Consider the following 24,226-nt stretch of genomic DNA (forward strand, 5'->3'; position numbering starts at 1 on the left):
AGGATTAGCAATTATTTCCTCCGTTTCTCTGGGTAAGAAGGCTGAATGGGAAAGGTGAAGTGTCCTCTTTAAAGGTGGCTAGCTGTTAGGAAGCTGAATTTTATTCTAATGCAGGGGCTGCACAGTAGCCTTGTAGAAGCATTCGGAGATGCTCTACGGCATTCTAGCCAAGCCTGGTATGAGGCCTGCTTCCCGCCAGAGCCTTCCTTCCATCTGGTTGGAGGAAGAGACAAGGCCACATGCCTTTTGCTCTAAGCAGTTGTCATCATCCTCTCTGCCCAGTGTTCCGCTCCCCAGCCCCTATCTTATCTGGTAGGTATATTTACAAGACCTCAGCTAGGTCTGGAGGCCCGACATGTGGGGCCCACCTTCTTCACTTTTCACCATAGATACGGTTCTATGAAAAAAAAATTCCAGACCCCCAAATAGTCTAGCTATGGTGTAAAACAAACAAAATCAACCAAACCAAACCAAAACAAAATCCCCCAAAAACCCCAAACCCTCCCTGTGCTTAATTATTACTCTCCAGAGCAGTTTACTATGTATCCTCTAATTCAGTGTCATGACACCAGGGTCATGATAGGGCTAAATAGGGCTCAGAGAAGTGACTGACAAGGGGTGCAGGTGCCAGCATGAGATGCAGAGTGCTTAATCTGTTGTGTATGTGCAGGAGGCCAGAGGGTGGCACAGGACTTTTAAGCTATCATAAGCATCGTTGCCTTGAGAAAGGGTCTCTTGCTGAACCAGAGGCTCATCTGCAGGCCGATGGTCAGCGCTTTTGTGCTCTGTCTACCTTTGCCTGCCTTCCCTGTCACCCTGGGGTCACAGGCATGCAGAACCATGCCTCCCATCTGGTATGGATGCTGGGGATTTGAATTCAGCTCCATTGTACTATATTCTCTTACACACCAAGCCATCTCCTTAGCCCATTCCCCTGCTTCCTGTCTTATTTCTAACCATTCTCTCATCATGGTGGAAGCTTGAATCAGTTTCCTTGTTTGATTGATATTGAAGCAGGACACACTTTAAAAGTGTGCACCATTAAAGGAGGGGACAAATAGTTTGATGTGGGGTTTCCTTAGCTGGGAATAGAATTTCCTAATCAACCAGAAATCTCATTGAGTTCTTGGCATCAGAACACACCCAGCTTCCTGCTGTTCAACTTACATCCCTCTTCTGGAGACTGAAATGTGTCCCCTGACTGTGTGAACAACACTATGGGAGAGGAGGCCAGAGCCGGAAGAGCTTACCATGAGTAAGAGGGAAATGAACAGAGTGTCTGATTGGCAGTGGAAGGAAGAGGGAGGGAGGGGGAGCCAGGAACACTGCGAGGTGCTGACACTGTGCTAGGGGATGTGGGAAGGGTGCATTTTTGACAGGAAATACTACTGAATAACAATGGGATGTGATCAGATTATAACTGTGCCCACACAGGATGCAGGAGGCTGGGATCTGAGGAGTCTTGAAGCAGCCTCCTCTTGAGTCCTTCAGCTCCCACTGGACAGCACAAAGAGGGAGCAAATGGTGCCCTTGGGGGTTTTCCCTACGGTGCCTCACCAATCAACTTACTGCCTGAAGTCAGATGCATGAGAAAGGGGATGCTTAACTATTCTCCCTTCTACACAGCGGGAACACTGATTGGGAAATGGCTTTTCTTCAGTGGCAGCAGAAATCTTCTCAACTAGATAAATTAGTGCTTTTATGGGCAGCAGAGTCAATATCCCAACACACGGAATAATGATCAGGCAGTGCCATGTCCAGCAAAGACTTAGGCCATGTCAGGGTGCAGGAAGGAAGTAGGCAGCAGGCGGGATTCATGATCTCTGCAGAAGGCTGCATTGAAAGCCATTCATAACCTACCATAAGGGAGCCCAGCAAAAGCAAGAAGCAACAGGAGAGCAAGCCCCATGCCTTACACCAGTTTGAATCCCAGTCCCCTGGAGAGGAACGGACAGGGCATGTGTGGTGAGGGCTGGGGACCTGGCTTTCTTCTATCTGATGTGATCTTCCTTGCGGTGTGTTTGTGTGGGCATTCTCATTCATGTTCTCACCCCCGCCCCAATGCCTCCAAACCACATGTGTGCCCTGCCAGCATTGGGAGGTCTGTCGCCACTTGGGCAGGTGAGAGGTGTTGCAGATGTGGGGGAGCCAGTGGTGACAGTGCTGCCAGCCTGAGCCACCCACACCACGGTCACGGGCCATACTCACTAGTGTCCAGAAGAGGTAAATCGTGAAGAGTGCCACGGTGAGAGCAATCAGTCCCACGGCTTCCAGTCGACTACTGAAGTGCAGGTGGTCCACGGCGCCCCGAAGGCACAGCCAGCCGGAGATGGTAGCCAGGGGCGTTATAAATAAGAAGCACACCATGTCTCCAAACAGAGTCCGCTTCTCATGCTGGGGGCCAGGGTTCCTAAGCCACTGCCAGAAAACAGACAGACAAACAAGTCAGGAGAAGGATGGCAGTGACGGGTGGGGACACACTATTCTCCAGCTGCCTTTGTTTCAGGATCTGGGCAAAGGTGCTTTTGACCCACCTAAGATGATAAGGAGGCACTGAAGGCTTACTCTCATGCTTCTGCCCCTTAAACAATGACTACACCAGTCTGCAAAGTCCTCGCTGAGGATGACCTGCTTTTTGTGAGAGGAGTTCTATGGTGACTGTTAGGAATTGCAGTGATTCTGTGAGAGTAGATGAGCATTCCTCTGCTAGGTTCTGTAGTGAGTGATCCCCAGATTTTCATACGTGAAGGCTTGGTCCCAGGGTGGTGAGATTAGGTACTGTGGCACTCTGGGAGGTGGTGTGGAAAAGGGAGGCAGCCACAAGGTTACCAGAATTAGGGCCTCAAAGGGCATCGTGGGAGATGTGGGTTTAATTCCTTTGCTTAGGCTGACACATACCACTTGCTCTGACATGCTCTGACCCTATGCTGCCCTCATCAGAGGACCAAACCATCATGGCTGCCATCCTTGGACTTGCACCTTGAGAAACATGAGCATAAATAAAACTCTTCTCTTTATCATTAACTGCTTCAGGTAGTTCCTTGGAGGGATAGGAAGCTGAGCAGTACAGAGGTGACAGCTGAGGCCTGCGACCTGTTGAGCCCGACTTCTCAGACTGACTCTGAGAATGTGTGCAGGGTGGGGTTAGCTCAGCAGGCCTGAGTGCTGAAATCCTGAAAATCCCTAAGAAAAGTGTTTGCAGGACAGGCTTTGGATTGGCTCTTAAGAAGTCTAAATACTTATAATAGTCTGATAAGCATTTTGTATGCCTGAGGGTTTAGGGCATGTAATCCGATAGTTTATGCCAATAATGTGATACATATTAGTGCCTATTTTTGTTCCGAGGGTCTGTAATCTAAGTGGCCGAGGTCAGTTACACAGGTAGCCTATACCTGTGTAACTGAAACCAGTGATTCTAAGGCTCAGGTGAGCTTCCTTGAGAGACAATAGTTTACAGATATTTATACAAATTACTGCTAAAATTAAAGCATAACTACCTGGGTAAGTTGGCTTATGTCCATTGTTCTAGTACCTGGGAAGATGAGGCAAGGGGATTATGAGCTCAAGTCTATCTTCTGCTATATATGAGACTGTAAAAAAATTTTTTTAAGTACATCCATATGACATCACTGGGAAAGGACATCTGGTAGTGGGGACTGTGTCCTAGGTACCTTGTCCTGTCCTGTTTTTCCTTTTAATCTGGATTCCTTTGATGTAACGTCACACCTCAAATGTGACATTTTCTCAATCCTGTGAGTCCCAGTGAATCACTGAATCCAAGGACAGTCTTGGTGACTCTCAGCACAGAATGACACTGGTCCAATTCTACAAACTTAGGAAATGTCCCTGGGTTGGCTTTTCAGACCCCTAATGTCCTCACTCAGGATCACCTCTGACCTGCAGAAAGCCTGGGGATGAGACTCTCTTGTTGAAAGGAGTTTGGGTTGCTGCTGTTGCACTCGGTAACTGCCTTAGATGTGCATGCCCCAGCACAGCCTGCAGTCTGCAGGGGGTTACAGTGCAATTCTGCATTTACATACAAGTGTCAGCAAACACCAGTACTGAAGGCTTTTCTACAGATTAGCATGAAGCACCACCCACCAAATGAACATTTCTAGCTCCCGTGTCTAGCACCTGTCCTGTGTAGTGACAGAAGAGGCCAACAAGCCCTGAGAGCGAGGTACTACAGGATAATGATGGGGTAGCTGGACTGACACTGTGGGCTCTGTCTTCCATCCTGTTCCCACCAACAAACAAGTCTCTGATTGTCTGTCTGTCTGTCTGTCAGCACATGCCCAGTGCTGCCATTTGATGGCACCAAACAGAAGCCCTGCAGGATGCTGAGGAGAGGCCCCAAATGGCCAGTGCAGCACTTCTTGTAACACTGTAATAGGCTGACGAACGAGGGAGCATGGGAATGACCCAAGAATAAAGACAGGGTCATGTGAGGACAGAAGCAAACACAGGAGCCACACAGGCAGCAGGTAAGCTGGGGCTTGACTGGCAGAAACCTCCAGAATAAGTAGAAGGGGCAGAGGGATAAGGTCCAGAGCAGTGTCTGTGGGAGGGGTCCTTCCCCATGTCTGCCTGGATCCCAGCACATCAGCTTCTAGTGATAACCTCGTGAACACTGGGCTGAGATGTGGAAAGAGTCAATCTCGGCTCAAAAGTGGGCATGAATTAATATGAGGACACAGATAAGGGGGTCTACTTGCTTTTCGATATGAATCCCACGGCACATTATGAATATTTAACACAGATACCCAAAGGATCAAGTGCAAATCCATTAACCCTGCCATGGGCTGGTAGGCCCCCTCCCCCACTTCAGAAGCTTCGGAGGGCTCTCATTAACTGACATTTTCTTGCCTAAATACTGACACAACCCCCAAGAAGTGGAGGATAGAAATAGGTCATTATTATCCCAGTTCTACAGACTCTGAAAGGTTAAATGATTTCACCATGAGACACAGAGGCCAAAGTGAGGAGACAGCGGGTCAGGCTTTCTCCACTGCTGTCCAGATATTGCTACAGTAAAATATCCAAATATTTAAATGCAAGACATTGCTCAGCTTCCTAAAACCCCGGCACTCAAGGATTAGCAAAGCAGTCCCATTAGAGTTGGGTTTTCCCTGGAAGTGGACAGGAAGTCCGTGCACTCACCCCTGCACCCGCATTTACAGGAACAGGGTCCCCAGTAAACATGCTTCACGTGTGCAGAGGTTGCTTGCTTCCTTGACCACAACTTCCCTTTCCTTCCCTGGGAAATTCTGGACACGGGTCTATGCATCTCTGGCTGTCCGAGAACTTGCTGTGTAGATCAGGCTGGCCTAGAACTTGCTGTGTAGATCAGGCTGGCCTCTGCCTCACAAATGTCAGGAATAAAGGGGTGAACCACTACACCTGATGGACATATTTTATCAACACTAACATTTTATTATTTTACTTCTCTAAGTGGCCTCTGGCAATGCTTTGAGCAAGGGATGCTCTAGCTATGAAAGGAAGTAATTATGAATCAGCATTCACTTGACACACAGATATAAGATTTCTGTTTATTTATCTAATGTATCTTTGCATGTAATGACTGTAGGTGTGTATTACCATGGTACATGAGAGGACAGCCGTGGGTTTTGGGCCTCTCTTTCACCTTGTTTGAGACAGGGTTTCTTAGTTTACACGGGTGGGTACACAGGGCTAGCTAGTCCACCAGCTTCTGGCATTTTTCTGTCTGACTCCCATCTTCTGGGAGTACAACAGGACTGGGGGTGGGATTACAGACAGGTACAACTGTATCTGGCTTTATGAGGTTCTGGGATGCAAACTCTGGTCCTCACTTGTACACATGGCATGTGCTGTAACCATGGAACTGTCTTCCCAGCCCCATATTTATTCAGCAAAACAAACACACGGAGGCTTGGGAAGCAGCTCCATGGCACAGTGAACACACAACATGCACAAGGCCTGGGTTCAAGCCTTACTACCCCCTCCCTCCATAAAAGTGAAAACCATGGCATCTGTGACAGCTTGTTCTCCGTGTCTTGCAGTCTAATTGTTCTCTGATCTTGTATCCCAGAGAAACGTCCACTTTGTCTGTGTCCAATTGTACTTTATTGGCACCATTTTGGGAAGGCCCTGCTTATTCTTTGATTATATTTCAATTTAGTGTCTTCAGTTATGGGAAGTATGTGTTTTTTTTGAACCCCATGTGCCACTTGCTTCTCTGGGCAGGAAGAGTGGCAACAATCTGCTGTTGAGGAGAACATGGACAAATACCTATATAAACCATTCCAGCAGAGTTTGTAACAGAATATTTGATTGGCCTAAATTTCTAACAATATGAAATAAATTACAGAATTACTTAAAATAGTAATATCAAGTGATGACATAATCTTTTGCTTATAAACATGGTCTACTGCTGGGTAGAAAAACTTCTGGTTACAATGTATACTCTGATCCTATAATGTAGATACATTTATGCAGACATAGAAACACATTTACTAAAACATGGACTAGAGGGATACTTGACAAAGCAGTGGTTGTTCTTGGCATAGAATTATGAGATATGAGTGGTTTTAAGGTTTTATGAAATATATTGTTTTTCTGAAATGAACATGGACCATAGAGCTATATCTACACATGCTTTGTATAGAACATTTATACACACAGACTCATATTTAAGGAGGGAGGAGAGAAAGGGAGAGGAGGGGAGGAGAGAGAGAGAGAGAGAGAGAGAGAGAGAGAGAGAGAGAGAGAGAAACACAGAGAAACACAGAGAGACAGAGAGACAGACAGAGACAGAGAGAGACAGACACAGAGAGCAAGAGAGAGAGACAAAGAGAGACAGAGACAGAGAAACACAGAGAGACAGGGGGACGTGGGTGTCTAGCTGGTACACAGCACCACAGTAAAAGCACTTACCTTAGAACACCAGTGTGAACTAGAGCCTGTGGTATTCCCCACTTCTCAGAGACAGACATGGGGAGGAGCGAGTTTCGTAACCTACCCAAGGAGAGCTAGCAAGCAAGTGGCAGAGGTGGGATTCAAACTAGCCTCCACTTTTTGTTCCTTGTTTTCTCTATCAACACTTGTATTTTACACCACATGGTAACTGGGTGGTGAGCACAAGTGTATGCTAGGTTGTTTTAAAACTTAGGCAAGACATGGTAAGTCATGCCAGCTCTGTGGATGTGCAAAGCAGGGGTTTGGGGAGTATATTTCAAGTTGCTGAATGGTTGCCCGGGATGTTATCATGGTAATTCTACAAAATTTCCTGGGCTACTACTTTGATGGATGTTAATTCTTTTATCTAACCAGAATAAGGACCAGTTTCTTGGCATTTAATCTCCGCAACATTATCATGCTCATCGGCCTAATTCACAATGGGCAAAGGTTGACCTCAGTTGCAATGCCTTTGCTTTTCCGGTTCCTGTATGCCCTCTGCTTCAGTTACATTCACCCTGCACCCAGCGAGGCACTCATTCTGCAGTGGTGCCTCATCGCCTAAGTATGCAGCAAACACCAGGGAGGTGTAAGCGGCCTTGATTTTCCTGCTGGGCCTCATCTACACAAGCAGTGCCCAACAGTGCTTGCTGTACACAGGGCACACACGGTTCACATGCTGAAGCAAGGATGACACTTGTTTCTTGAGCCCTCACTGTATGTGCCCAGGATTATCTTCTATGTGACCTAATAATCCATACAATAATTTCTGTAGAAGGTAAGCCGTACAAGAGCGGCCCTGGCTTCTGTCTCGGGTCTAGCCCTAATGAGTGTGCTCATAACCATTCTCTCCTATCTTCATCCTTAGCAAAAAATGAGAGGGGGGAGAACAGAGGAGGGGGCTCACACTTACCAGTTCTTATCAGCATAAACAGTATCTGTTCATGGTGCTTGGCCTGGTGTGAGACACCACCATGCCACTGTGGATAGTGTTTGCAGCTAAATGGCCAGTTTAATCTTATTCTTCGGCTAACACTTGGTTGGTGGTTGGTTGCCTTTGAAGACCAAGGTCAGTGCTGGAGGATACTAATCTGTATGGCATCTTTCAGCTGACTGGCCCACCCCCAGGGCTGGGGCATTCATCTTGCTTTGTTTTTTCTGGTGCCATAAGAAATGAGGCAGGCAGCTGGGAAGGCTCACGTCCAATCCCTGCACTGGAGAGGCAGCAGTCAGCAGGGCCTACCAGGGGAGATCCTGTCTCAAAAGGCCCAAACAAGCAAACAAGTGGACAAACCAACCCAGGAAGCAGACTAAAATCTTTGTGTTGAAATAGCCAGCAGTGAGCTGCGCTGCCTACTTTTCTGTGGGGATCTCATTTTAATCATTAACTTGTCCCTGAGTCATGATGCTGATCTATTTTTGGAATTAAGTTCAACCGACAAACAAACCGAGGAGAAACCCAACTGTGATGAGCAGAGCAGGGCCTGAGACACTGGGGAGTTAGTGCGGCATGCTACTACCAGTGAATGGTCTCACTGGCTGACTGGGATGAACCGCCGAGGTGGGCATACTGTGGGTTCAACCTGATTACAGTGTCACTACGTTAAGTCTTAGTCAGGGCTTCTATTGCTGCAGCAAAACCCCATGATCAAAAAGCAAGTTGGGGAGGAAAGGGTTTATCTGGCTTACACTTCCACATTGCTGTTCATCACTGAAGGAAGTCAGGACTGGAACTCAGAGCAGGAACCTGGAGGCAGGAGCTGATGTGGAAGGGTACCACTCACTGGCTTGCTCAGCCTGTTTTCTTACAGAATCCAGGACTACCCAGCCAGGAGCAGCATTACCCACAATGGGCTGGGCCCTCATCACTAAGTAAGCCTTACAGCCAGGTTTTATGGCGGTATTGTCTCAATTGAGGTTCCCTCCTTTCAGATAACTCTAGTCTGTGTGTCAAGCTGACACAAGTCCGGCCAGCACAGTCCTTCACTGAAGGGTGGGTATGAGGGGATAGTAGACTCTGCCTTGAGAGGCCAAGGTTAAGTCCCCAAGCTAGGAAGAATACTTTGTAGGTGACTTTGTACCAGAACCAGATTTTGGTGGCAAAAACTTTCCATCAATTACATTCCTCCCACAAATCTCCTTAATTGGAAGCCATCATGAGAATGAAAGAAACTTGGAGAAGGACACACACATGTTTCAGAGCTGGAATTGAGGCAGAGAAGGCCAGGTTTCAGTATGCACTCATTCTGGGTTCTTGTCTGAATGTGCCCTGCTCGCTTGGTCCTTGGGAGAATTACTAATCAACTTGAGCTTCTTGGGAGAGTTCTTACTTTAGAAGTGCACACGTTCTAGGCTGAACTGCCTTGATTTGTCTGTGGAGCTGGAACATGGAGGGGGCAGTGTGACGAAAGGAGGTGTCAGACCCTTTGCATGTTTAAAAACTGGAGATAACCCCAGTGAACCTGACTGTTGGGGGGAGGGCGGCAATGGGGGGGGGGTTGGGAGGGGAACACCCATAAGGAAGGGGAGGGGGGAGGGGGATGTTTGCCCGGAAACCGGGAAAGGGAATAACACTCGAAATGTATATAAGAAATACTCAAGTTAATAATAATAAAAAAAAAAGCCTTAAAAAAAAAACTGGAGATAAGACCTGAATACCATGCTTTTTCCTTGCCTGAAGCAAAGCAGACCACACACTGCTACCAGTGTTTGAGTCCCTGAATCCCCGTGCTGTCCCTGCATGCACTTCCAGGTCAGCTGGAGCTGGGCAGAGGGAAAGTCTGACTCCAGGGAAGCTAAGGAGATGCTCACTGTGGATGCCCATGCAGCCAGGCTGGAAGTCAGAACTTATCAGACGATTGCTCAAGCCTGGGCCTCCTTCCATAGCTCTAGCTGTACACATCCAACGCCCCACTCCACATCACCACTGAGATGACTAACAGACAACTCAAATGTCATCCGTCTAACAGAAGCAGCCCAAGCCTTTATTTCCAAATCTCTTTATCAGTAAATGACAACTCTGCTATCGTACTCACTCACGAGCCTGTCTCCTTTCCGTGTCTTACCCTGCTCTTGTGGCTCCTCCGTACCAGTACTATCTCAAACTGACAGCTTCGGTCTGGGCACTTCATCCCATTCTCACTGCTGCCAGGTCAGCCTGGGTCCCTATTATGTCTGGAGATGATAACTCCCGGTCCCTCTCTGCCGCCTCACAGCCCAGTCAGAAACAGCAGTCATCGTCATCTAGAAATACCAAACACACTCATTCTCAACTCCCCAGCAGTTCTAATAAAATCCACCCTGCTGGGAAATACAGGGTCAGACCTCACCCCATCCCACTGTTCTGACTGTGTCTCCCACTAGCTTCCCCTTCAGAGAACGGACTTCACCCGTTACTGAATGGTTAACTCCTCGTCACTTAACTCCTAGCTCAAAGGCCTCTGCTCGCTGAAAATGCTTACAGGTCAGGGAGAGCGCTCAGTAGCAAAGCACCTGCTATGCAAGCAGGAAGACTTGATTTGGGATCCCCAGTGCCCCTGTAAAAGCTGGGCATGGTATGTGCTCCTGTCACCCTAAAGCTTGATGGGGAAGGGAAGGACAGGAGGCAGAGACAGGAGGATTCCAGGGACTTACTGGGCAGACTGTCAATCCAATCAGTGAGCTCCAGGGTGAGTGAAGAGACCCTTCTGTACAAACACAGTGGGGACAGCGGTAGAGGAAGGCACCTGGTGTTCGGTTCTGTTCCTCCCCATCCCATACACGTTCACACGCACACACATGCATACCACAAACATACATCTGTGAACAGCTGGCATATTTTCTACAGGGCACAGAATGACTGTCAGAAAGAAGCATCATTTCTTTGTTACTGATTCATTTGTTGCTATCCATTGCAGTAAAACCTCCTTGAAGACATTTATATTGTTACATAACACAACAACATATCACACACACACACAGACACACACACACAGACACACACACACACGCACACACACATGCACACACACACGCGCGCGCACACACACATGCACACACACGTACACACGCACGTGCACACACACATACACACATACACACATACACACACATACACATACACGCACGCATACACACACACACGCACACGCACACATACACACACATACAAGCCAAGTGCTGACTACATTTGGTATGGCTTGGGCAGATGTGATTACTTTGTGCTGGATAACCAATTGGGGCTCATCTCTAGAAGAGGCTAATTCTCCTTCTCTTTATTTAGTTACAGTGTTATCCTAGCAATACCCTAGTAATTTTTCCTTTTTTAAAAAATCGAAGATAGATTTTCTTCATACAATATATTCTGATTAAAGTTTTATCTCCTTCAACTCCTCCCAGATCTTCTCTATCTCCCCCTCCACCCAAATCCACACCCTTTCTTTTTCTCATTAGAAAACAAACCGGCATCTAAAAACTAAACTAAAATAAAGAACAAACAAACCAGAACAGGATAAAACAAACAAATAGAAAAAAAAAGAGCCAAAGAAAAACCACACACACAAACACACACAAACACACACACACACACACACACACACACACACACACACACACACACACGGAAATCCCATAAAAACACAAAACTAGAAATTGTAATATATACGCAAAAGGCCTATAAGTAATATGAGGAAAAAAAAGAGACTCAAAGTGATGAGAAAAAAAACCTTCCAAAAATACCAGAGCTTGTTTCTTCTCCCCCTCCTTCTTTTTCCTCTTTCTCCCCCTCCTCCTCCCTCTTCTTCTTCTGCCCTCCCTTTCCCCCTTGTCCTCTTTATTTTAAGGCTGGCATGGTGTACATGCCTTTAATCCTAGGTCTCGGAAGGCAGAAGCAGTCAGATCTCTGAGTTGGAGCCTAGCTCCTAGAGAGCGAGTGCCAGGACAGTCAAGGCTATAGGGAAAAATGCTGTTTTAGAAGCCCCTCGCCCCAAGCCAAAACGGAAAAGCTCCTTTTTAGTTTACGTGTGCGAGTCTTTGCCTGAGTGCGTGTATACAGATCATGAGTGTGCCTGGTGCCCACAGAGCAGAGGGTGGATCCCCTGGAACTGGAGTTATGGATGGTTGTAAGCCATTGTGTGGATGCTGCAAACTGAACCCTGGGTCCTCTGAAAGAGCAGCAGGTGTTCTGAACCACTGAGCCTTCTCCTGGCCCCAGGGACTTTGTTCTTGTTTATTATACATGGCTTGACCTGGAAGCAGCACTGAGACATCGTAGACAGTGAAAATGAACCAATAAAGAGGCAGTCGGCAGCCCTGACCAGGAATGATCCTATGGTATTAGTTAGACTAATTAGATTGACTGGAAAGAAAAGTATTTTGTTGTGTGCAAACATCAAATCATCAAGTTCATTGCTTTTAGTCTAGATTAAAGACAACCATATATCGAATATTTCACTTGATTTCCGAAACAGCTACTTCTGTTGTTATTATAAGATGGAAAACCTGTAGTTTCTATTTAAGATTTTCTAAGATGAAAATGACCATGTCATTTCTTCTCGACAGGTAATGAAATAGCGCGAGAAACCCAGCAAAATTATTCAAGGTTCTTTGTACTCATTGGGTTACAATTATTCTGTCTCTCAATATCTCTTTTGAGGAGACTACCTTGAAATAATTGAGAAGTCCACAATAGCAAATATCCATTTAAAAATGAAACAGCTCTAGTTTAACCAGAAATACGCATTGAGTGTTTCTCACGTGCATGTTTGAGCATTTTCCTGAATGTAATGATGTTAGTTGGTGTCATTATTCCCATTCCAGATAGAAAGCTAAGCCTTGCCTGTTCAGGGTCAGATGGTGGAGGAGCCAATATGCAAAGCCTCTGGCCTGCACTCTCTTAGCACTTCTTTCTCCTGCTTTTGCTCTCCCTGGAATCTTAATCCCTGTTTCTCACTTTTTCCTGCACGGAAGCATTGAGAAAGCAGTGGAGAAGACACAGGCTTGGAAGAGGGCGGTGTGGCAGCGTCCATTTGTCTCCATGTGGGTTTCCTTGATACCATGACTTTTATCAAGTTTCTTCACCTCTTCTGGAGTAAAACGTGGGAATCTCCCTTAGTCAGCTTTTTCAGGGGTGATAAAGGGACTTCCCTACTTGACACAGAGACGATGTAGAACTTGCAGGTTCCCACTTGAACTGAAAACATCAGGCTCAACTAAAGAGCACACACATCACCCCTCAGGCTGCCCCTCTATGAGCTCTGAACTTGTGTGCATGGGAGCTTACTGTATACCTTTCCATGTGTGGAATAAGCAGTTCAAATCTCACAAGGCAGAGAGTTCAAATCTCACAGTGGAATAAAGGACATCCGTCACTCCAGTGAACCCATGCCCCTCCCAGATTGGGCCACACCAGCATGTAGCAGCACAGTGTCAATGGCTCTAGTGTCACCTCCCATTTCTTCCTCTCTTCCCAGCCCCAACCAATCTATGGGCAAGTCCTATCTCCTGGATTGTTCAAGTCTCTCTAATGCCAGCACTTCTTCCCCTGACCCCAGTAGGGTCTCACTGCTGACTCGAGCTGGCCTCAGCCGTGGGATTGGTTGGCCTTAGTCTCCTAAGTGCAGAGACTGATGGCGTGCCATTACGCCTGGCCTCTAATGCCAACTATTACCTTTTCCCCAGCTCCCTTTTTATTTTCTGAGCCACTCAGCAATCTTCCTTTATACTCTTCTATCCCTGTTGTCCTGGAAGCAAGTTTCCACAGAGTGGTGAGACGGCACCACTTTTCTTTCTAAAACTCCACACTCTTCGAAGAGTCTTGCATGACTCGGGTATTTATATGCATAGACCCAAGGGGCCAACGGTAGGTTCACAGGATCTATGGTTTTGGATCAGGGGAAAAAACCTCACCTTTGGTTTTAGAAACTTAACTGCAGTTGAACCTCTTAGTGAGTCATGCAGAGAATCTCAATGTCATTAGCAGCACTTGCCACCCCCAGAGCCATGGGTATTTCATATCACTTCACAATTGTTGCAGGTAGTCTGAAATATTGCTGCTTCAAAGATAATTACTTGATCTGCCACACAATGTATTAATAAAGAAGAATTTGCCTTTCACTGCATCACTGCCTTTTAAATATTTTGATAACTCCATTTTAATGTAATCTATTTCCTTCACGTTCTTATGTAATTATTGCTATGCAGTTAAAAGTGCAAGGCTCTAACAGGCAGCCGAAGGGTCCACGGAGAAGTTTAAGCATCTGTAGTCTAGCTCTTTTCTTCCCATTCCTGTCTTGGGTCCTTTGAGTGGTTGTTCCTTCTGCTTGGGGCTCCTCTTCCCTACTTCTCTCTTACGGCTGGACTGTCACTCATGGCACCACCTTCACAGGTTACCCCAATCTACACATACACACTCCAACCTTCTGTACCATGGGCACTTGTTTTGATCCCTTGATGACTTTTCTCACCTTCAGAAATGATATTTGCGTGCTTTTACAAAAGCCTTTTTTCCTAGCCTGTAAGCCTTCTTAGAATATGGCATGTGCCTGGCCTGTCCACGTCTCTATTCCTATTTTCTAAGATTATTAAGTTGCACTTGATAACTGTTGGCTGAAGAAATACACAAATTCTTGAAAACCAGAGAATATCTCTGGGTAGAATTAAGATGAACAGAACTGGCACACATACACACACACACACACACACACACACACACACACACCCCTCCACATGCAGGATATAGATTGGCTAACCTTGCTGAAGGTAGGTATACCCTAGCACACGGAGGGCTGGAATCTTCTCAAGGCTCTACTTGATTCAGTGCTTAAACCCACGAGCTGTGCCAATACTGATGGCTCCTAATGTTGCTTGGTAACTCTGCGTCACTTTCAAAGGCAGCCCTTCCTGCAAGAGTAGTTTGGGCGATGTTGTACATCTCCATTTGCATCATGTGAGTGGCTCATGCTTTCAAGAGTTCAGACATGCTCCGTGTTAGGCTCCTCACCGAAGAGTCTCTCACTTGCTGCCCAGCCACCCATTCTTACTGCCTCCTGGACTTTCTGCTCATCTCCCATGGGGTTTGGTGTAGATGACCAGAGCAGGTGAATATGTGGCACTCTGTCACAGAGGGGAAGGCAGTATTGATTATTTTGGTGGCATTACCTTATGTTCAATGACTATAGATTGCTTTGCCAGTTGATGGTGCCCTCTGCAGTTACATAGGTACTGGGGACTGAACTCAGGACCTCTGTTAAGAACATCGAGTGCTTTTAACCCCAGCGCCCTGAGAAGATTTTCTTAAGGGGTAAGGGTGAGAGCTCAACTATATCCTGAGTCATGACTTCAGGAACTAGTGTGTGTGGGAGGGGCATGGAGGGCCCTGGCTGGATGGATAAGCATGCTTCCCCTGGCTGTGGGAAGCATCTACTCCAGCTGGGAGACACACACATTTTGGGCTTCAGTGGTCGTGAGATATGTACCCAGAGGAGTCCTATGGCAGAGCCAAGTCAAGCATAGAAGAAACCAAATTAATCACTAACCCAGGCCCTGTGTATAGGCACAACTGCATGGTGTACTCTCGCCCAAGGCAGCAATCCACTAACTGGTGTGCTTCACATGACATACCATGGCCTGCTTGTGTGAAAGGAAACTGCTATGAAAGATTGAGAACTTCAGATATTTTCAGACTTCAGATATTTTATTATAAGTGCTGGACTCACTTTTAGAAAAATATGTCCCTTTTAGAAAAATATGTTTAGAAAACTGTTCCCTTTCAGTTTTCACAACTTTCTAGATGGGGGCACTTTGACTTACGGTGAAGAGCTTGAGAAACCCATCATCCTTTTGAACTTGTATTTGAATATACACTTTTTACCAGATTCTCAAAGTATCCCAGAGACACAGGAGAGGGTGAGAAGCAGTGTTGGAGATTCTCTGCCCACATTTTCTAAGGTAGCCCCTGGTCTAGCATGATTCTCTGGAGTTTGATGAGTTGGAGATGGGCAGTAGGGTTTGGTTACCTGAGAGGAAGATTTCTCTTTAGCCCTTGAGCACTGCCCACCCTGTAAAATGCTCAAAGAGCAAAGAAAGGCATAAAATGTGAGATTTTAAGAAATGATCTCTATAGGACATAAGGCAGTAGAATGAGAGAGCGAGTACACTGAATGGATAAATGAACTTAAGGAAAGAGCTTGCTGAGGAAGGAGCTTGCAAGGATTCTACTAATATTTAAAAAGTCAATCTATAAATGACCTCCATGAAATGAGAGAAAAATGAGAGCAAGGTTTCATCATCTCACCACGGTAGGGAGAGTCAGACTTCATCATCCCACCATGATAGGGAGAGGGTCAGACTTCATCATCTCACCATGATAGGGTCAGACTTCAAAAGGGAAAACCACGGCCATCCCTGTACCTGTTTCCAACTGCTAAAGTAGAGGTGGTTGTACCTAGGAATAGGAGAGCTTTAAATGCTTAGAGAAGGGGCCCAGGCAACAGCACAGGAGGTAAGTGGGAGGACAACATGAACGCAAGCAATCAAGAAGTGAGCATTGCCCACAGCTAGGAGGTCCACAATCCTGTTCCTGTGAATTCATAGCTGGATCTTGCAAATCCTGTGCCAAGTCAAGGAGGCCAATCTCAAAGGGCCAGTGCCATGGCCAGAGGTGCGGGAGGATGAGCTGTGTGGTGTCTCTCTAGGGAGCTGTAGCAACATTCTAATGTTGACTGTGATGGTTACTTGGCTCTGTGAAAAACACTGAATGCCACAGAGTTGGTAAGATTTAAATGTGGGATTTCATGACGTGTGAATTCTACTTTAATGTGTAAAGCTGTTAAAAAATAGAGACTGGAAAAATGCTGTGTTTAAAAACACCCGAAGCATCCTCCTACAGATTCCCTCATAGAAACCTCCATTTTGCAAGATGAGCCTCGCCGGTGTGCCCTGTTACCTTGCTGCCTTCACCTGATTGGGCCTGTGTTCAGATCAATACCAGGTATATCTTACGGCAGCTGGAAATGGCCTATGATGAACGAGTGACCTCTGGAGTTGGATGGTAAAGCCACATATTTAGGAACGCAGTGGAGCCCTCTTTACTACTGTCTCTTGGGGCATTTCTCACACCACCTCTGTGCAGACAGCAAGCCTCTGGGGGAAGTGGGCTGATTAGGAAGTGTCTGTACATCCAGTCTTACATCTTTCATGACAACCTCACTGCCAGTGTGTCCTATGAACTATTCAGCCATTTCCCTTCTGGGTCCTGCAAGATTTTGAATCTCAACACTGGTTCCACCTTCCAGTTGTTAGTACCGTCACTGAAGATAAAGCACTGACACAACACTGAGTGGAGACCATTGTTTCTCTCTCAATCTGATCTCCGTCTTCACAGGGTCTTTATAGGTTTATACGTCCTCCCAAGTGGCATAGCATAAAAGCAAGCTTAATCTTTCAGAGTTCAAAAGGGGTGGGAAAAACTTAAAAACATTTCCCTGCATTTGTGTTGTTTGTGTTACCCACACACATCTTGCCTTGTGCTTCTTCTCACATGCCAGCAGTGCACATCTGTCCCTCTCATCAGTGATGACGGACTTGAAAAGCAAGGGTTATCCCCAGAAGCTCCCAAGCTCCCCATGTTTTTATACTGAGGGGCAACTGTACAGCAGAGAAGGCCAGTGTAGGAACACATGCATGATGACTAACAGAGAAGGACGGCAAAGCCAAGGACCCAGAGACCTGGCCAGGATCTGTTCTTATCTTTCCCCAGACCAGCTGTGTCTGTCAAGAACAGGAAGCAGAGAACTGAAGCAATTACACAAGTAATTCCAGGGGAAATTCAGTGTTGTTTTTCACAGGTTGCGAAACGAAGTTTGACAGAGTGAGTTATTCCAATGAGCATCTTTGGAGAACCTAACCTCACTGTGTTCAGCTACCATCACGGATAGGAGGGACGAGGCTCTGCACATTGTTGAGTTTCCTGGCTTTCAAATGCCTCTCTCCTTTGGAAGTTCTCTCAGAGGAAACCAGTGACTAATGATCCAGTGAAAGGGAGACTCAAATGTGGAGAAAGAGTAACCGGGTGAGAGGAGAGAGGAAGGGACAGGCAAAGCCCTTTGGAAATGAAGAATGGTTTTTCTACCTTAGCATTGGGTTAGTAGAGCTAACGTCTATTTCTCTTATATATTTGGTTGTGAGCCTAGCCTTTAACGGCTGAGCCCTCTCTCCAGCCCTAACATCTATTTCAATGAGACTAGAGTGTGAAAGACAGGGTGAACTGCCACTCAGTTATCCCAGCACTCAATCTGGTACATTTGGGGATTAAACATTATTATCATTATTAATTGTGAGTTTGTGCATGTATGCCACAACAGGATGGGGGGAGAAGACAACTTTGTGGAGACAGTTCCTTCCACCTTTATGTGGGTCCTCAGGCTTTTGTGCCATGCTGCTGCCCTAGGGATTTTCAAAAACAGACTTATTGTAGAGCACTTCTTGGTTCACGGAAAAGCAGAATAAGAAGTGAATCCCCGGGGGTTGGGGATTTAGCTCAGTGGTAGAGCGCTTGCCTAGGAAGCGCAAGGCCCTGGGTTCGGTCCCCAGCTCCGAAAAAAAAGAAAAAAAAAAAAAAAAAAGAACCAAAAAAAAAAAAAAGAAGTGAATCCCCATATACCACTGTTCCTACTCCCACTACCCACTGCACCATGACCCCTTCACGTGTTTGAACACTTGGTGCCTGGCTAGTAGCACTGTTTTGGGAGTTTGTGGAGGGGAGGCAGGCCTTGTAGGTTATAGCCTGACCCCAGTTCCAGCTTGTGTGTTCTAATTCTTGGTCAACCATGAGGAAAGCAAACAGCCTTATGCTCTGCCGCCATGGGGAGGAGCTAGCCCTGCTAGCGGTCCTCTCTGTCCCAGTGAACTGTGTACCTTAAGTTGTTTCTGTCACAGAAATTAGAAAAGAAACCAATGCCTGCCATCATCAACAGGCATCACATGGCACATGTGTCTATCAATCAGCCTACACTAACATGCAACTGTTCTCTAAGTCCATGGATGACCCCAGAGTTTGCTCTTGGTGTTTTCATTCTACACATTTGGCACATGTGTAATAACATGTTCACCATGATATTCTCATACTGAATTAGCTCTACTTCCTTAAGAAGTTTTGGAGTTCCATCTATATATTCTTCCCTCTTGACAACAAGCTCTGGATTTAATAGACAAACTCAGTATCAATAGGAAACCAGGGCTTCATTAACAATGCTCTTCATCTCTCTCTCCCTTTCCCTGCTTCCCTCCCTCCTCTTTGTCCTACCTCTGTTCCCTGTATGAGGGATGAACCTAGGGCCTCACATGCTAGGCAAGTGCTCTACCAATGACTGTATCTTCAACCCTCATTTCTGTGGAAAACCTGGTGACTGGTCAGGAAGTCATGGACTCTGCATGTGTACATGTCTGAGCAAAGCAAGAACGGCCAGGCTGCTGGTATTTAGAGGTGGGGCCTTTGGGAGGTGACTGGGTCATGGGGCTAGAACTCTCATAATTGGCATAAGTGCCCTTAGAGAAGAGACCACCGAGAGTTAGACCTTTCCTGCCATTTGAAGATGTCATAAGAAGTCAACAATTTACAACATTGGAAGAGGGCCCTTGCCAGACGTGACCATCCTGGCACTCTGATCATGGATCTAACAGACTCCATCAGGGTAGGGAATAAACACCTATTGTTTATAAGTCACCTTATTTATAATATTTTGTTACAGTAGACCCAATTGGTTCAAGACACCAGATATGTAGAAACCATATGGACTTTGGTGAGGGCCAATTCTTCTGCCTCACTAGCCCCGAGGCTAAAAGTATTTAAGATCTTGGAAGAGGATCTTCATACCTCTGAGTTGCAACTTCCTTATCTACAAAGTAGGACAATGGTTTTGTTACTGTAGGAATATAGAAGACATTGAGGTAGGATAGCATACTATTTTCTCTTTGCCTGGGTCAATATGAGAGAAAAACTGGGGTATAAACACCTTAGAGCTAAAATATAGGTGGGTTCAAAGTAAATTAATTCAGGCCTACTCTGGAAAGTAAGGCTCTCAGCACAGTACCGCAGAGCAGAGGGTTACCAGGGACTAAGTACTGAGCTCCCATCACAGATGGAGCACTCTTCCCCTTTCGATGGCAAAGGGAAGTTACAGTATCTGTGTTGGTGATGCCCAGTGCTAGAACAGCTGTCCCATAGGCAGGCCCTATCTTACTCCCAGTATTTCTCAAGGGGTTTCTTAGCTCCGCATTCTTTCTTTAGAATTAAAAGCTCGTTATTGACTTAAGAGGCACCCGGGGGGCTGGCAGGCACCTCAGCAGGGCCTGCTATGCATATTCTATAACTGTTTCAGAAATCTGTGCCTCCTATAATATATGCCTCTCCTTGGTTCTGTTCTGCCAGGTACCTTGCACAGGCAATTCCTGAGAGTTAACCGTGCCCTGTTATTTCGGCAGGATTCAGGAGGAAGATGGCTATCAGCTGCAGCGTTTGGTGACATTTCGCTGGACTCCCCTTTGCAAAGCTCTCCTGCCAGCAGTCTGGGGGGGGGCAACTTTACCTCCACCTCCCCCAGTTCTCATGTATTTAATTGTCAACCCCCTAACAGCCAGTGTTTGCTGTTCATACAGGCTTATTGGAAGTCAGCCATGGGAGTCCAGTCTCGTGTTGACTTCCTCGTTCTCTCTGTCCAGATGTGTTTAAAGAAAACCTGGCTGGATTTTCTTACCATGTGGGATTATGTAGGGATGGATTTGAGAATAGCACAGACCTTTTCTCTGCCGCTAAGAAGCTGCTCTGGGGAGGACGCTGCTATCTGGGCAGCGGGCACACACCTGTTTGCCAGCTCCACTTTGCCCCCATTCTGCTTTTTGAAACACAGAATAGTGGAAATAAAGTCACAAGCAACAATCCTTGGTGTTTTCTGCCTTTGTAAATCTCATCCCATTGAAGTTTCCAGGTGGGATGAAGAAGGGGGAGGAACCAGGTCTTAATAAAAATGTGGATTACAAGGTTATCTTAACCCAAGTTCACTGCAAGTGTCAGAACAATTTAAAATAACAGAATCCTCTCATGTAACTCCTTTTATGCAGGGAATTGGATTTTCCCCCAAATTAATCCTTTGCCATCAGCGAAGGCGGAAAGCACGGCGCCGAGCACTTAGCTTCCCTCCATCTGGCGTGGCCATGCGAGCACTTCGGCTGGCTTGCTTCTTTAATGAAGTGATTTTTAATGAAGCAAGCTGTGAATTTAATAGATACCTTAAAACAGCTTCTTTGTAGCTAAGCGTTAAGTAACGAAACAACTGCCAAATTAGCCACCCAAACCAAGAGGAAATCACAAGGCCGACTGACTGCAGGATTCAGGGTTGCTGTGGCGTGTGGCCATCTGACCTGTCATCTGAATGGCTGGCAGAGTCGGGATGGGGCCACGAGGCCACATGGAAGCAGAGAGTTTGATGGAAGGTCTGTTTGATGTCAAAGGTCAAGGTAATGTGTGGCTATCAACAATTATACTCAAGGACAAGCCATAAAGCTAATGCTATTCTCAAGGTCCATTTACCTTGTGGTTGTACATCAGACTCTCCAGCCTGATTGGGAACAAGAGGGAGGAGATCACTAGGCTCATCTAGAAGCTTCACCAAAGACCAATGCCTGTAGGAAGACATATAGACTGGTGGAAGAAATCACCCCGCTTAGTGAACAGTAGGCAGGCCAGGTGAGCCAGTGAGAGGGCTGGGCGGGTGAGCTACAGCCAAGCTTGCAACTGGAAAATGTGGGCTCCTTCTCAAGACATTCAAACTCCTCAGTGAAAGATGATGCTATCAATCCACTAATGCTCAAGCAGCCCATGGCTGACTGTGGTCTACGTACCTCACTCCCTGGGCTGCACTCACAGACTCTGATGGAGAGAGAAGCTTGTTGGTGCTCCAAACACAAGATCCACCTCAGAATTTCCTCAAAGCACCTTAAAACCCCTATGGTATTATTGTCAAATTATCTCCTGCCATAAGGGGTTGCTGATGGATACTCTAAAGCAAAACTCTGTTTTTAATTGGATGAATATTCCAGACAAAAACCAAAACACTGAGTATGGTATTGCTCTACTCAAGTCTGACATGTATGAATCAATGTATATAGCCACATATCTATAAAAATTAATACAGTAATATATAAGAAATGAGCACTTATACAAGTATTAAATATTTCCCAGGGATTTATATTATTTATGCACATGGGTATTTTGCCTGCAAGTATGTCTATGTGTCATGTGAGCAGTGGCATGGAAGCCAGAAGACTGTTACATAATCTGAAATGAGTTAGACAGTTGTAACTGGGCACCTGAGTGCTGAGAATTGAGCCCTGGTCTTCTGGAAGAGGACTGCTCTTAACTATTCTCCAGTCTCAGGAGTAAATCTTGAAACAGAAAGTGGCAAGGTGTAAAGCGGTTTCTCCATGAGGAGCTCTCAGCTCTCTCTGTTCTATGGGGAGCTCTCCCTGCTCCTTGGGGAGCTTCCCCTACACCCTGAGTAGTTTCTTCTCCCTGCTCTGTGGGGCGCTTCCCCTACATCATGAGTAGTTTCTTCATGCTCTGTGGGCAGCTTTTCCTGCTTTATATGTAGTTTCTCCCTGCTCCGTGAGTACTTTCTCTCTGTTGGGTACCTGAAGAGTACACTGAATCCAGGGCACATTTTAAAGCCTTATTCCTACAGTGTCTTTTTTTTCTCTTATTTTTCAGAGCTGGGGACCGAACTCAGGACCTTGCACTTGCTAGGCAAGCACTTTACCACTGAGCTAAATCCCCAACCCCCCTACAGAGTCTTAAAAGAAAAAAAAATCACAGGGGGTTGGGGATTTAGCTCAGTGGTAGAGCACTTGCCTAGCAAGCACAAGGCCCTGGGTTTGGTCCTCAGCTCCGGGGGGCGGAGGGGGGGGATCACAATTTTTTGATAAAAATCCTTAATCCTCATTTTCCTAGCTTCATGTAGGCAGCTGATATGTGTGGAAACACTTCTCATTTTCAATTTAAGTAGACCTTTGACTCGCAGCAGTAGCTTTTTACATTGTTCATACAATTCTTATCAGTTAGCCAGGTCTGTGTAAAGGAAATAGGAACATGGAAACCTAACTGTGCCCTCTCTGAGAAAAAAAAATCACATCTCTCTGATCAAGAAGGACCAGATTCAGAAAAGTCTTTTTTTTTTTTTTAACCACATTTCCACCACTTCTTGGTGTTTTACCTCAATTACTGCATTGCTGAGCTGATCTCCAGCTTCCTGAATTTTCTGGGCAAAGGTGACTATTACACACGTATGTCCCAAGGGAGCCTGTGGCAGAATCTCCACTCTTAGGAACTGATGTTCCCGGCAGTCTGTCTGCACATAGTGATGTGGGCTTCCGTGGCAACCTGCTCAATCAGAACCACTGTCCTAACAGTGGAAGAGGAAGGAGCCATAACCAGAACTGGGACTATGGTTATATGCAGTGGGTCTTCTCACAGCTAGTGTTTATTCCCTTCATTCTAGTGTTCTTTCTAGTGGGCCGTTATTCGTGGGGGTGCCTCTGAGTACACTGTCATTGTCAACACACAACAGCTTGCTGAGGGCCTGCTGGCTCTGAGCGTGTAGGATGCATGTGTATTAGGACGGCCCCTTCTCTATGCTTCTTACAGCTTTAACGTTTTCCTTCCTTTCAAGCCATGCACAATTGGACACAGACCTCATGAAGCTGTATTAGCTGGACCACAACAGGAATTCATCCACACTGGGCTAAATGAGATGGCTGCTCTGTAGCTCTCATGGATTGGAGCTAACTCGTTTTACTGGGATGCTTTGTAGCAGGAAAATATTTAGGACTGAACATGAGACCTGGGTAGGCAGACAACTTGGGTAAGAAGGTGAGAGATACCGTGCTCCTTTAAGGTATGGTTTGTTTGCTGTGTTGGGGATCAAACCCAGAGCCTCTTGCATGGTAAGGGAGTGCCCTCTCATCAGACATTGTCTAATCCCAGATGCATTTTTAAATCACATGAGCATTTAGCTTTTAGAGACCAGAAGATGTCATGGAGAGTCCTTGCCGACCCTCTTCCACAGTGAGGCAGAGAAACTGACCAAGCCACACAGATGGCCACACAGATGGTCGGTGTCAAACCGGGAGGTGGTGTCCAGTCTGGAGGCTCTAATAAAAACTAGCTATGGCTTTGGCCATTATGAGCTGCAACTCAGCCTCTGAGAAAAAAAGCATCACAGCCTGTGTATACATAACAGTCCTGGGCTCTGGACCTAACACG

At 46.2% G+C, this 24,226-nt stretch overlaps 1 protein-coding gene across 3 annotated transcripts in view; it reads right to left on the reverse strand.

Moving 5' to 3' along the window:
- Marchf3 (membrane associated ring-CH-type finger 3) overlaps nt 1-24,226 on the reverse strand; it is a 152,030-nt gene that overhangs the window by 11,999 nt on the left and 115,805 nt on the right. For all 3 annotated transcript variants that reach the window (XM_006254749.5, XM_063277492.1, NM_001007759.1), the window contains one exon: nt 2,209-2,418. In XM_006254749.5, the coding sequence (XP_006254811.1) occupies nt 2,209-2,418 (210 nt within the window). The remainder of the gene's footprint in view (nt 1-2,208; nt 2,419-24,226) is intronic.

This window comes from Rattus norvegicus, chromosome 18 (assembly GCF_036323735.1).
Source record: "Rattus norvegicus strain BN/NHsdMcwi chromosome 18, GRCr8, whole genome shotgun sequence".
Lineage (NCBI taxonomy): Eukaryota > Metazoa > Chordata > Mammalia > Rodentia > Muridae > Rattus > Rattus norvegicus.